The following is a 13,559-nucleotide window of genomic DNA, read 5'->3' on the forward strand; positions in this document are numbered from 1 at the left end:
TTGGTGGTGTCAATCTTCGACGTCACTTGCGATTGTTTTATTCGATTTATACATGTAAAAATTGTATATTACAGTACTTGGCTTTTGAAGGGTTAACAACAAAAAAAAAATTTAAAAATAAAAATAAAAAACTTGGCTTTTGAAGATGTCAAAAGACTTGGAGATAGTAAGTTCTCTCTTTGTTAAATTCATACATTTTCTACAATCTGTCTTTTTATAGAAAGATATTTCTCATCATTCACAAATTAAAAGGTAAAAGAAGATGAAAATGATTTACAAAAATATTAGTATGATGTTTGATCAAGATAAGTTTATCTAAAAACAAGTGAATCGATGGGCACTAGTTACCACACCAATTGGAATTTGGGATGTCGACCAAACACGTGGTTGGAGAAGAAGTAGAGATTATACGATTACAATAGTTTGCTTACAACAATCACAATCTTCTAGAACAAGAATTATGGTCTATTGGTTTCTACGTGATCATCTTGTTTAAGGACTAAGGAGAGTCGAATTTGATTGTAATAGGCACGAGCTCTTTTCATTTTCATAGTTGGTCCTGTTTAAGACTTTTCAACGTAATGGCTTTTGATAACAACTTAAAACTTGTGATTATCTTTTGCTCGTTCAAAAATTAATTACTCATATCGGTTGTCAATAAAACTTCGATTTCAAAAGGTTAGTTTAGTCAAAAATTTAATGACCCATACTTATAAAAATGAGTTTAATTTACACTTAATTTAATCCCCATCCGTGATTCCGGTTCTTTTGAATTACCTCTCGCAGAAGAATACAAAAAAAAAACAAAAAAAAAATAAAATAATTCAGTCGACTTTTCTTCCATTGAATATTTGAATGTTTAGCTAAAGAAAAAATAAACCGACTTTCCTTGATTATGACATTGACAACCAAAGATACAGTTTGAAAATATTTGATAATTTTTATGTATCGTAATCTAGTACTATAAAACACAGTTTGTTGGTATCATTGAATTCTGTGAGCTAAGAAAACAATTTCTCACGAACCAAATTTGCAGATTACTACCATTGGCCTCTTGGCTCTTGTATTTCCATTCCTATAGTAATGAAAATAAAGCACATAAATATTAAATATGTTTGCATGGTGGGAGGCGGCAATCTTTAAATATAGTAGAGACTTTTCTCCATCTTCTAAAAATCTATTTCTGTCTTCTCAGTATCCAACAAACAATACACGGTCGATATTACGTCTCCTTACAACAATTAGAAAGAAAAAAAAAATCTACTCGTAAGAAGATTCTTTTTTGAATTTCCACCATAAAATACTTTTCTGCTAATAACAAAAAAAAATTTGCATGAAAGTATTTAATTAAAACGAATAAATAACCAAAAAAAACAAAACGTGATTAATATTTCTGTGCAATTATTTCTTTGGTTCCTTTTGGCATTAATTTATATTTTGTAATATGTTAAAATGACATTTACAGCCACAGAACAATTTGGCCACTAATGAATAAAAATCTTACGTACTACATTCTTATCTCTTGTGCAATTATTTCCCCAACTGGATAAGCCTTTTTCTTCTGACTCAGATCACAGGATCCGACCCGACTTTATCCTACTTAACCCGACCCGACTCTTAATCCTACTTGCCCTACTATATCCGTTTTAGTAATTAATAAACTAATCAAAATCTTAATTAACCAATTAATGACTAATCGCCTCTTCGCCTATAAATTATATCCCTCCATAGCTTTCTTCTTCAATTATTCCCTCTCCTCGAACAAAAACAAACTCAGAGAAACTCAAAACTCGAAAACGACAACGTTTCATATAGCAACGATGCTTTCTTCATCTCCAACTTCCTTTGCTCATCCATTTCTCTCTTCATCTCCGCCTCTCTCTCCGATATCTCCGCCGTCTCGCATGGCTCGGATTCCGCCACCTCTCGTCTCCGCCTCTTGCTCTTACACTTGCGCGGAGGATTCGCCGAGATTGCATCAGATCCCGCGGCGGTTGACGACGGCGCCAGCTTCGCTTTACGAGATCCTTGAGGTTCCTTTAGGAGCGACGAGCCAAGATATCAAATCGGCTTACCGGAGATTAGCCAGGATCTGCCATCCAGACGTGGCGGGAACTGATCGGACTTCTTCATCGGCGGATGAATTCATGAAGATCCACGCCGCTTACTGTACGCTTTCGGATCCTGAGAAACGCTCTGTTTATGATCGGAGGATGTTGCGACGGAGCCGTCCTTTGACCGTCGGTACCTCCGGGTTGGGCAGTTACGTCGGACGGAACTGGGAAACCGATCAGTGCTGGTAGTGAGTTGACTCGGTGAACGAGTTAGACCGAGTTAATTAGTGTAAATACGAAGCCGTAAAAGCTGGGCTTGACGTTGTAATTATTAATAGTATAGTAAGCTAACGTGGACGGAAACTAGTGTGCTAACATACGCCATGTTCTTACCATACGCCCTCACTCCCCACGAGCGATCGGTGCCGTTTGTTTCGTGTTTACGTAGGATCTACTCGTTTTTTACCTTGTGAATCCTATTGTTAATTAATTATTAATGAGGAAATATATATTTGCTTTGATTAGAGCTGTTTGATTTTGATTATGATGAAATTTTTTTTGTTTCTTTCCATCTTCGGAAAGGGAAGCTCACTAAGCACTGATTAGTGATTTGACCACTTCTTCTTTAAAGTTTTGTTTTCCATGCAAGAGAACGATATTAGCTCTGTGATTAATAAGTTAAACTATACTTAAAAGTGAAAATTGTGAAACAAAAGTGAAATTCTGAAACAATTGTATTATTATGATACAGATAGAGTTAACACATATCGTCTAATTTAGGAATCTCTACAATTGTGATATTATGCATCCAACTGACCAAATAAAAAAATACTAATCGCAATAAAAGGGATGCATCCATAAGTGATTATGATCTTCTGGCCCACTAGAACACGTGAACACGGCCAATGAAAGAAGTTTTTTTCCATGTGATCAACCAAACAAACCCATCAACAATTTGATAGATTTTGATTTATAAATTTGGAGGCCTGAACTGATTTTATCTATGAGCACGACTATTCATATTGTTCTTAGTTGAAAATTTTGCACGACTTTGTTGGTTAAATGATAACCATAGTAACTACCACGTCATCTTTTAGGTCTCATGTTTTAATAATGAACCCTAGAGGCGACAAAAGTACGGGCCCGCGCCGCGAGTTTGTGGAAACTAGAAAGTAAACTGATAAGAGGTCCGTTTAGATCTTCTTCTCTTTATTTTTTTTGCTGTATTTTATCTTAATTTGTCGGGACTTATTATTATATTAGATACTTTTATTTATTTATATTTGTCGTAAATACTTTTATTTATTTAAATTTCGACCAGTAATGTCCTTCTAGAAGCTAAAAGATAGATAGTGTGTCCTTTTTTTCTTTATCTAAGACAAATAGATAGCAAAAAGAAGGCAACAAATATCCCTGCAACTCGTAGCTCCTCTTCCTCTTTTGTTGTTGTTGTTGTTTCATTGTTTGTCTGTGATTAGATTTTATTTTCTTGGTTGCTACTAAATAGAATGTGATTCAACGTTTAACTGAAAGACGTGCTCGAGTGGACTATATATAGATAGATTCATTGTAACCACGTTGTCTTCGTTTGGAGAACAAAAAAAAAGAGTTGTATTTTATGGAACCCATTTATTCACTTTTGATGAAAAACTTATTGTAGCTTGTTCAGTAAACATAAAACGAACGAGGCAGAAGCCGCATAACACTCTCAATTCGTAAACAAAAGATTTTAATCATTTAGTTAGGTAATTACTTTATTTCTTGTTTGGGACAAATATCTTCATAGTATCTTGTCCTATTATTTTGCTTGCCTGTGTGTATATAAATAATTAAATAAGAAAATAATTTAGATCCACTTGTGTTGTAATATCTTGTAAAACTACTTCAAAATAGTGTTGAGAAAGAATTGACATGAACTTTTATCCAATCGAATTAATGAAGTCTGGTGAAGTGATTAAGTCTTTTTTTTATTGAATCGTATGAATAATTCTGGATTGTGTCCATGCGAGCTGCTGAATGTGCCTTGAAAGGCAATAAAAAGGGAAGAGATTATTTGCATTAGTATATCGCATAGTTTTATTGAATTGGGAAAAATAGTTTTATTGAATTGGGAAAAATGTCATTTAAATCATCAGTTTACCATTTTTGTTGGTTTAAAGCATGAACTCTGGACCTGCTGATTTAAATCTTTAATTTTATGTGGATTTGGTGATTTAAATCCTCTATTTTATGTTGACTTTAATTTAATCACGAATTCTCGTTGACTAAACCAATTAAGACACATTGTTAACTGACTAAACGGAACAATCAGACAGACGAAAAGGAAGATGAAAACCATGTTGGTGTAGAAGAAAAATTATGCGATGGATTCGAAGTGCCAGTTATGCGATGACATCTTCTTATTGATCCCTTTAGCTAGTTAGCATGTGCCTCAATTGGCTTTGTCAATGAGAATTTATGATTAAAATGAAAATCAACGTAAAAGTAAGGATTTAAATCACTAGATCTAGAATTCATAATTTAAATCAACGAAAATAGTAAACTGATGATTTAAATGACATTTTTCCCATATTGAATTGTATGAATAATTCTGTAGTTATCTTCTTATTTTTTTAGAATCTCAAAATATAAATGTGAAACATGGCCCAGAAATAAATATGGTTGGTTATATAACATTCGATGTAGCCAAACACGGCTTAAAAAAAAAAAACAACTAGCCTTGGCCAATAAATGGGTTATGACTCTTGGGGCCCAAGATAGTTATCCAATCACATTTCCAACAATTTTCTATTTCGACGGCTCAATTTATATCATAAACTCATAAAAGTAAACCCTAAAAATGGCAAAAAAAAAAGAGAAAAAAAAAACTAAGTAATATTCTATGAACTGAGAATCCCAACAGGTGTGCTAACCTTGGGAATCAATCAAAGTAATATTGAAGATTTGAACCAGTTTTTGTGATCGTTTATTTCACAAACCGTGATAAATAATGCCGAAAGAGCATTTTCTTGATAAACTTTTGAAATCCCATTTTCCTAGCTAGCATACTTTACAGTTTAAATTATGGAATATGCTTACTATTAAAAAAAAAAAAAAAAAGAACGATAAGGGCTAAGACGACGACTTGGTAAATGTACTAATAAGTAATTTACTCCGACAACGAAAGCCGGCGACGACCGGCGTGTTCTGTAAGAAATACATTAGAAATGAAAGAAACCGTGTTTCAAAGACCAATCCAAACCAAACCCAACAAAATGTTTCTTCATTTTCTTTAAAATTAAGATCAACCCGTTTCTGATTTTCTTGATCTAAACCAGTTTTGTTAGGCTATGGGTGATCTAGCCAAGCAGATATTGTCTCGACCGATTCAACTCGCAGACCAAGTTGTGAAAGCCGGAGATGAAGCCACAATCAACAAACAAGAATGTGCCGATATCAAGTCCAAGACGGAAAAGCTCGCTGCTCTTCTCCGTCAAGCGGCGCGCTCAAGCTCCGACCTCTACGAACGTCCCACGCGCCGTATCATCGACGACACTGAAAACGTTCTTGAAAAAGCATTGACGATGGTCCAAAGATGCCGTGACGATGGCTACATAATGCGTCTTTTCAACATAATCCCCGCCGCAGCATTCCGTAAAATGATTTCTCAACTAGAAAACTCCGTCGGCGATGTCTCTTGGCTCCTCCGTGTCTCAACTCCCGCCGGTAACGACGACGACGAAGGTTTTGGTTACTTAGGTCTCCCTCCAATCGCAGCCAACGAACCAATCTTATGCTTAATTTGGGAACAAATCGCGGTTTTGATGACCGGTTCGCCGGAAGATAAATCCGACGCCGCCGCGTCCTTGGCTTCGTTAGCAAGAGATAACGACAGATACGTGAAATTGATAGTTGAAGAAGGTGGAGTCAACCCTTTGTTAAAACTTCTAAAAGAAGGTAAAATCGACGGTCAAGAAAACGCGGCGAGAACAATCGGGTTATTGGGTCGTGACCCGGAAAGTGTTGAACATATGATTCAGCTTGGTGTTTGTTCAGTGCTTTCAAGTATTCTTAAAGAAGGCTCGATGAAGGTTCAAGCCGTTGTGGCTTGGGCTGTTTCAGAGCTTGTTTCTGGTAATCACGCCAAATGTCAAGAACTGTTCGCGCAAAACAACGTGATTAGGCTTCTTGTGAGTCATTTAGCGTTTGAAACGGTTCAAGAACATAGCAAATACGCGGTTGTTGCGGGTAGAGCCACGTCGATGCACCACGCCGTCGTGATGGCTAGCAAAATCAGTACTAGTAAAGAGAATTTACCGACGTTGAACGAGGAGGAGGACGATAATCAGATGGGAATCTCGAATCCGATGCCGAATCAGATGCATAGCATCGTTGCAACAACAATGGCGATGAAAGCGGTTGGATCCGGCTCGAAATCGAGTCTGTCTAGCCGATTTGTTACCGGTGACGACGAGAAACCGCCGGAAAAGATGCCGGAGAAGAGTTATAGTATGAGTTCACAGCTCAAGGCTTACGGTAGTACGGCACATCAATCGCGAAACGCGTCGGTGACGAGAGGGAGAGAGCTTGAAGATCCGGTGACGAAGACTTACATGAAAGCGATGGCGGCGAGAGCGTTGTGGAAACTCGCTGTAGGAAACTCATCGATCTGCCGAGTCATCACCGAGTCACGAGCTTTGCTCTGTTTTGCGGTTTTACTAGACAAAGGAGACGATGAGACCAAGTATAACACAGCGATGGCTATAATGGAGATAACCGCCGTGGCTGAAGAAAACGCAGATCTGAGACGATCCGCGTTCAGACGCACTTCACCGGCGTGCAAAGCGGTGGTTGACCAATTATTCCGAATCGTTGAAAACGCCGACGCCGGATCCGATTTACTCATCCCCTGTGTCAGATCTATCGGAAACCTAGCTAGAACATTCAAATCGGCGGAAACGCATATGATCGTGCCTCTGGTTAAACTCCTCGACGACGGAGAACCAGATTTAGCGGCGGAGGTAGCGGTCGCGTTAGCGAAATTCGCGACAGAGGATAACTTTTTAGGAAAAGAACACTCGAGGACGATCATCGAAGCTGGAGGATCAAAGCTTCTAGTTCAACTAGCGTATTTCGGAGAGAACGGAGCTCAGATTCCGGCGATGGTTTTGTTGAGTTACGTGGCGATGAATGTTCCAGACAGTGAACAGTTAGCGAAAGACGAAGTGTTAACGGTATTGGAATGGTCATCGAAGCAAGCTAATGTAATTGAAGATGAAGATATGGAAGCTTTGTTGTATGAAGCTAAGAGCAGACTCGAGCTTTACCAATCCAGAGGATCTAGAGGCTTTCACTTGTAATTACTAATTTCCATTGAATGAAATGAATTATTGTTTCTTCTGGATCCCATTAGAAAAATAGTAGGATTTGATTTTTCCATGTATTCCAAATTGTAGTAGGTGACTCTGTTTTTTAACCTCCACCACTATCAAAATTCAAAAAGTTGTATAAAGTTTTCTTTTTAAAATTGCGTATTTGCATAGCATGATGGCTATGAGTGATTACCACCATTTTGTAGTTGTGACAAGCATTAGCAAAAGTGCAAAACCATGCCTGAATCTAAAATTACTATTTATTGTCAGATTAATGTGATGGAAGATTACCGAAATTAGACTAAACCTATATGATTTGTATTGTAGCTTTTGTTTAAGGAAACTGAAAATCTCTTGGTTTAATAATAACCAGCCGAATAGGGAAATAAATGAAAAAAGCCATACCGAATCCAGCCTAAGCCCATCAGAGAAAAATCTTTGGTCCACAAACAATAGGCCCAATGTAAAAAAAACTCGACTAAGGTCCCAAATCTTATCGCGATTCACTAAATCATAACGTACGGCCACGATAAAACCTCTATTGTGGACGCGTGCATACCTGATAAACCGACGCGGATAGAGGAAAAAGTGAAGTGGCAAGTTTCCAAAATTCCCCAGTCCCGAAGAATCTTCCACCAAAAATTTTAATTAGGGCGGCAGAGTCAAATTAGGGTTTAATTACATTCCACTCAAATTAGGGTTTTCTCATTAATTTCCTTTTAATTACAGATTTAATCCCACTCTACCTCTATATATATATATACACACACACGCCTACGGATTCACAAAATAAAAACCCTAATTTCTCAATCTCTTCTTCAACTTTTTTTTCCCCACGATGGCTTCAGAGGATCAATCGGCGGTGAGATCTACCGGGAAGGTTAACTGGTTTAACGATTCCAAAGGCTATGGTTTCATTACTCCTGACGACCGCAGCGAAGAGCTTTTCGTTCATCAATCCTCAATTGTCTCCGAAGGTTACCGGAGTTTAGCTGAAGGCGATTCGGTTGAGTTCGCTATTACTCAGGGAAGCGACGGTAAGACTAAAGCCGTCGAGGTTACTGCTCTCGGTGGTGGTGCTCTTAAGAAGGAGAATAACTCTCGCGGTAACGGTGCTAGGCGCGGCGGTGGAAGCGGTTGCTACAATTGCGGTGAGTTAGGTCATATTGCAAAGGAATGTGGTGGCGGCAGCGGAGGTGGTGAACGTGGATCTAGAAGAGAAGGCTGTTACAATTGTGGTGATGCTGGTCACTTCGCTAGGGATTGTACTCAGAAATCAGTTGGAAACGGAGACCAACGTGGAGCAGCCGGAGCTGGAAAAGATGGTTGTTACAATTGTGGTGACATTGGTCACTTCGCTAGGGATTGTGGTAATCAGAAAGTGACTGCTGGAAGCGTCAGAAGCGGTGGTGGTAGTGGATCTTGTTATACATGTGGTGGAGTTGGTCACATTGCAAGAGAGTGTGCGACTAAGAGACAGCCTTCTCGTGGTTGTTACCAGTGTGGTGGTTCTGGTCACTTGGCTCGTGATTGTGACCAGAGAGCAAGCGGTGGAAACGGTGGTGGTAATAAGTGCTACAGTTGCGGTAAGGAAGGTCACTTTGCAAGGGAATGCTCTGTAGCTTAAACGATTTCCTAATCAACAAAAAACGAGAATGAAATTGAATCGAGTAATATAGTTTGGTATATATTTCTCTTCGTTTTCATTTATCTTTTTTTTTGTTGATGGGAATGATATTGCCTGGTCCTTTTGGTGTTTTAGAGGTTTTATTATTATACAGAGAGTGAATCCCCCTTTTGTTATAACTATTACAAGTTTTTAGCTTTATTTGTTTCTCTGATATGGATGCTCTCTTTTTCTTCTATCTGTTTCTGGAAATTTTGACCTCTTATTGCTTATGTCATCTAAAGTTTGAGTTTTGTCCTTTTTATTAAAGTGTTGCTAGTTTCAATTCATTGCTTTTGTACTTGGATGTTTTGACTATTAGCATCACAGGCATGACGTCTCAAGTTCGAAACTTTTTTAACTCATTGCTATAATTTCGACACGAGATCATGCCAATCTATTGGTTCTTTTGCAATTCTTAGACTTGTTTATGAGTGACACAGAATGATCAATTATGACTTCCATAAGTAACCTGTTAATTGGTGGAATAATTATGCAATGTCTCGGTTTTTTACCAAGAAAGGACTAAATACAATCTCGTGGGTAATGACCTCACTCTGATCTTGTTAATCGTTACCTGCTTTGTACAGTCATTTAGGGAATGTCACTGTCGTTCTCCTTTGGCGTTAAAAAGTTGAACCTAATTACACCATTAACAATTTGTATCAACAAAATCCAAGACTGATGACGAATCTTCCTAATAGAAGAAATTGGAAACCCAAGTTTGGTGTTCACCTTTTCCTGTCCAAACAAAGCCACAAACTCACATGATCATTGGCTAGATGTAAAACACATATAAAAACCTGATTAGGTTAAACATCATCCACATCTCCTTGTGTTCATATCGTTGGATCCAATCACCGAAACCCGTACTAATCACCTCACATCACATTAGTCACTAATATTTTTCACGGTATAAAGTTAGCTCCATTGCCTTTTTAGATGTCTCTTGAAATATTAGCTTAATGAGCAATTTAAGGCTATGGATCCGTTTCCTATGATATTTGGTCAGTTTTCACACAATGAGAAATTGAGAACCATACAATTAACATCAAATCTGAGCCAAAGTAGTCACATGTGCATCAATTTTATTCAAAGTGGAATCGAATTTGGAACTTCTACTAGTTTACATCCAAAATTACAGATCTTCACAACCACCTTATATCACTACAAGCGGATTTAAAGGTTATAGTTCATTTCATAGAACTACTTACTAAACATAAACGCAAAGAAATAGCGAAATCTCTAATCAGTCATACCGAATTGCTTGGACGTTTGGAAAGAATATCAAATTCTTATGAATTCAACAAATTTGCATAGTAGAAAGCACACCCGAGACCTACCCAACTTGTGGTATTTGTTAAACCTATTTAAAGTTTTAAACATAAGAATCAGTTACATGTCATGGTCAAACACAAATAACTTGTAAGAATGGAAGAAGCATGAACCAACCAAGTTGATATCTCTACATCACACAAATAAAAGCTTGGAATGTCGTTGACCCAACACCCTTTCTTTATAAAAACAATCTTACGAAATTCCCATCCAACGTTAGCCACTCTGTCTCTTTCCCATAATAACTCAAAAATGAAATAAAAATTGTATTCCTCTCCTGAACCTTTTTTATTGTATGTTCCTGTTTGAATATTGATAGATGTTTTTAAGAGGCTCACGAAATATCAAACATCATCATATTTAGTTTTGTCATCTTGTAATAATTGCAATAATTAATTAACAGTGACACAACACAACTTGGGTGGATAGTAGCTAGAGATACTCGTAAGACCGTGTCCCTTGGAAGAGAGAAGAGGGCGGAATCTAAGGATGGCATCACACACTACGTTTTCTCTTGTCAGCTTTTTTTTTTTGTTCTCCGCCTCTTTCCTTCGATACATTCCCATTTTATGGTGATTAGTCTGCGTTAGTGATCGGTAACCCACCAAACAATATTTTTTCCCTCTCTGCTCTTTTACATAAAAAATGGAAAAAAAATTACAAACGAAGTAATGGATCGTCTAATATATTATTTAAAGCCAAAGGAGGAGACAAAGTTCTATTTAGATCACCGACATCAACACTGATCATATCCATATGCAACCAATATCGCACGAATCATACAGAAAAACAATTAAGAACATGATATAGTAATATTTCTATGATTCAAAACAATAGTTTCTACATATTCCTATTTTTATTCCCCATTAAAAAATAATAATAACGTGAACATGTACGACACATTGGCCGACTAACATAGACAAAGGCGGCATGGGCTCACGTGAAGCCGACCTTTCTAAAAATCTCAAGCTCTTTAAAAGACTCTCTATCTCTCCAATTTCTTTCTCACTCTAATTTCTAAATTCTCTTACCATATAAATACAAAGCCTTCACAACTACACTCTTTATACATTTTCTCTCGAGAGCAGAAACAGAGTCACCGGAAAACTCATCTCCGGCGACAAGAAAAACTCAAAAAGTTTATATATTTAGATTCTGGTGACTCTCTGCTCTAATGGGTCAATCTCAAGTTTCTCTCTTTCTTCTTCTAATTCTTGTTTTAATCTATGGAGTTTCTTCCACCACTTTCACCATCGTTAACCAGTGCAGCTACACCGTCTGGCCTGGACTTCTCTCCGGCGCCGGAACCTCTCCTTTACCAACAACCGGATTCTCCTTAAACCCGACCGAGACACGCGTTATCCCAATCCCCGCCGCTTGGTCCGGCCGTATATGGGGTCGTACTCTCTGCACACAAGACGCAACCACCGGAAAATTCACTTGCATCACCGGAGACTGTGGTTCTTCCACCGTAGAATGCTCCGGATCCGGGGCTGCACCTCCTGCGACACTCGCTGAATTCACCCTGAACGGAGCCAATGGCCTCGATTTCTATGACGTCAGTCTCGTCGACGGTTACAACATCCCGATGACCATCGTCCCTCAGGGTGGAGGAGATGCTGGAGGCGTGGCCGGGAACTGCACGACCACCGGCTGCGTTGCGGAGCTCAACGGTCCTTGTCCTGCTCAGCTGAAAGTGGCGACGACGGGAACTGAAGGAGTAGCTTGCAAAAGCGCGTGTGAGGCGTTTGGGACGCCGGAGTATTGCTGTAGCGGTGCGTTTGGAACGCCGGACACGTGTAAGCCGAGCGAGTACTCGCAGTTCTTCAAAAACGCGTGTCCGAGAGCTTATAGTTACGCTTACGACGACGGAACAAGTACCTTCACTTGTGGCGGAGCTGATTACGTCATCACTTTCTGTCCTTCTCCTAACCCAAGGTAAATAAATATTTCTATTGCCATTATTTACCTAAAAAATACAAAAGCATATGATTGTCTAACTTCAAGTGGAAACACGAATTAGAATATTTTTTAAAAAAAATTGGTACATTTTTTGCTAATTAAAAGGTTGGTTCCGATGATCCGATCAAATCATATTAAAAAGGGGAAAAAAGTTTGGTTCTGATTCCTTTAGAAGAAGTCCGGTTTCGATTTTTTTATATCACATTCAAAAGTTTGATAATGTTGGAGTTGAATAATTCACCTTGTGTTGTTTGTGTAACGTTTTGAATGAGGTCAAATCACCGAATAAAAATCATGGCACATACTTTTTCATAATGGTCCGTGTTCTTTTGTCAATTTGTGAAATCATATTGACAAGACGACATTCACATTTTCACCCGTTGGCAGAATTATATCAACATTAATAAATCAAAATAGAAAATATATGATGTTCTCTGTTGTGTGCATTTAGATTTTTTTTCATTCAAACGTCGGTAAATTGTGGTCCAACACGGCTCTATTGTTCACATTGCAAAATAATTCAAATATATTGGTAGAAAACGTTATTTAATAAAATTTGTTTTCTTGTATAATTTGGTTTTTAGTGTGAAGAGTGCAACGAAGGGACTCCAACCCGAAGCTGTTAGCTACTCTACGGCATCTCCAAACGCGTCGCCAACTCTCTCTGCCGTGTTTTCGATTGGCGTTTTGGCTGTCGTCGCGTCTTGGGCGATGCAACTTGTTTGGTGATCCCTGTACGGCGACGTTTTGATTTTTTTAATAACATCCATCATTCGAGACTTTCTTCACCAAGAGAAAGAAATGATCATTGAAGAAAAACAATGATAATTTGATTAGTTTAGTCGAGGAGTGAATTATTTCGAGGTGATAATTTGTAGAAGAACAACTTATTTTAGATTTGATTAGTTATAGTACTAGTTTCTACGTAATTTTTTTAGACAAATGTTCTGTCTTTATGGTGTCTGTAAGCAGGTCCGGCCCTGTTATATTAGAGGCCCAATACAAGGCAAAAAAAAATTTAGATGGATTTTGTAGACAATTTTTAAAATGAGACTAAATCTTAAATTTTTAGAAAATGAGGCATATTTTTGCAATAAAAATAGATAAAATTTAAAATTTGAGATTAAATTTTAAAATTTTGGAAAAATGAGGTCTCTTTTTGCAATACAAAATTATTCTTGAAAATTTTAG

General features: G+C 37.9%; 4 protein-coding genes across 4 annotated transcripts; all 4 read left to right on the forward strand.

Annotated features, from left to right (window-relative positions):
- Positions 1-1,396: 1,396 nt before the first annotated feature.
- Positions 1,397-2,579, forward strand: LOC9303111 (chaperone protein dnaJ 11, chloroplastic). Its single transcript, XM_002866993.2, has one exon. The coding sequence runs from the start codon at positions 1,689-1,691 to the stop codon at positions 2,301-2,303; it is 615 nt and encodes a 204-aa protein (XP_002867039.2). The 5' UTR covers positions 1,397-1,688; the 3' UTR covers positions 2,304-2,579.
- Positions 2,580-5,117: 2,538 nt separating this feature from the next.
- On the forward strand, positions 5,118-7,560 carry LOC9303112. Its single transcript, XM_021019270.1, has one exon. The coding sequence runs from the start codon at positions 5,384-5,386 to the stop codon at positions 7,391-7,393; it is 2,010 nt and encodes a 669-aa protein (XP_020874929.1). The 5' UTR covers positions 5,118-5,383; the 3' UTR covers positions 7,394-7,560.
- A 433-nt stretch (positions 7,561-7,993) lies between these two features.
- On the forward strand, positions 7,994-9,361 carry LOC9303113 (cold shock protein 1). The gene has a single exon (XM_021019272.1). It carries the CDS (start codon positions 8,244-8,246, stop codon positions 9,030-9,032), a length of 789 nt encoding a protein of 262 aa, XP_020874931.1. The 5' UTR covers positions 7,994-8,243; the 3' UTR covers positions 9,033-9,361.
- Positions 9,362-11,387: 2,026 nt separating this feature from the next.
- LOC9303114 (thaumatin-like protein 1b) lies at positions 11,388-13,392 on the forward strand. The gene is made up of 2 exons (XM_002866996.2): positions 11,388-12,344; positions 12,953-13,392. Exons 1-2 carry the CDS (start codon positions 11,581-11,583, stop codon positions 13,095-13,097), a joined length of 909 nt encoding a protein of 302 aa, XP_002867042.1. The 5' UTR covers positions 11,388-11,580; the 3' UTR covers positions 13,098-13,392.
- The last annotated feature ends 167 nt before the right edge of the window (positions 13,393-13,559 follow it).

Source organism: Arabidopsis lyrata (genome assembly GCF_000004255.2).
Source record: "Arabidopsis lyrata subsp. lyrata unplaced genomic scaffold ARALYscaffold_7, whole genome shotgun sequence".
Classification (NCBI taxonomy): Eukaryota; Viridiplantae; Streptophyta; class Magnoliopsida; order Brassicales; family Brassicaceae; genus Arabidopsis; species Arabidopsis lyrata.

Coding starts and splice junctions, on each gene's coding strand:
- LOC9303111 (XM_002866993.2), top strand. CDS start 1,689: ATGACTAATCGCCTCTTCGCCTATAAATTATATCCCTCCATAGCTTTC.
- LOC9303112 (XM_021019270.1), top strand. CDS start 5,384: ATGGGTGATCTAGCCAAGCAGATATTGTCTCGACCGATTCAACTCGCA.
- LOC9303113 (XM_021019272.1), top strand. CDS start 8,244: ATGGCTTCAGAGGATCAATCGGCGGTGAGATCTACCGGGAAGGTTAAC.
- LOC9303114 (XM_002866996.2), top strand. CDS start 11,581: ATGGGTCAATCTCAAGTTTCTCTCTTTCTTCTTCTAATTCTTGTTTTA. Junction 12,345..12,952: donor TGTCCTTCTCCTAACCCAAG/GTAAATAAATAT, acceptor TTTGGTTTTTAG/TGTGAAGAGTGCAACGAAGG.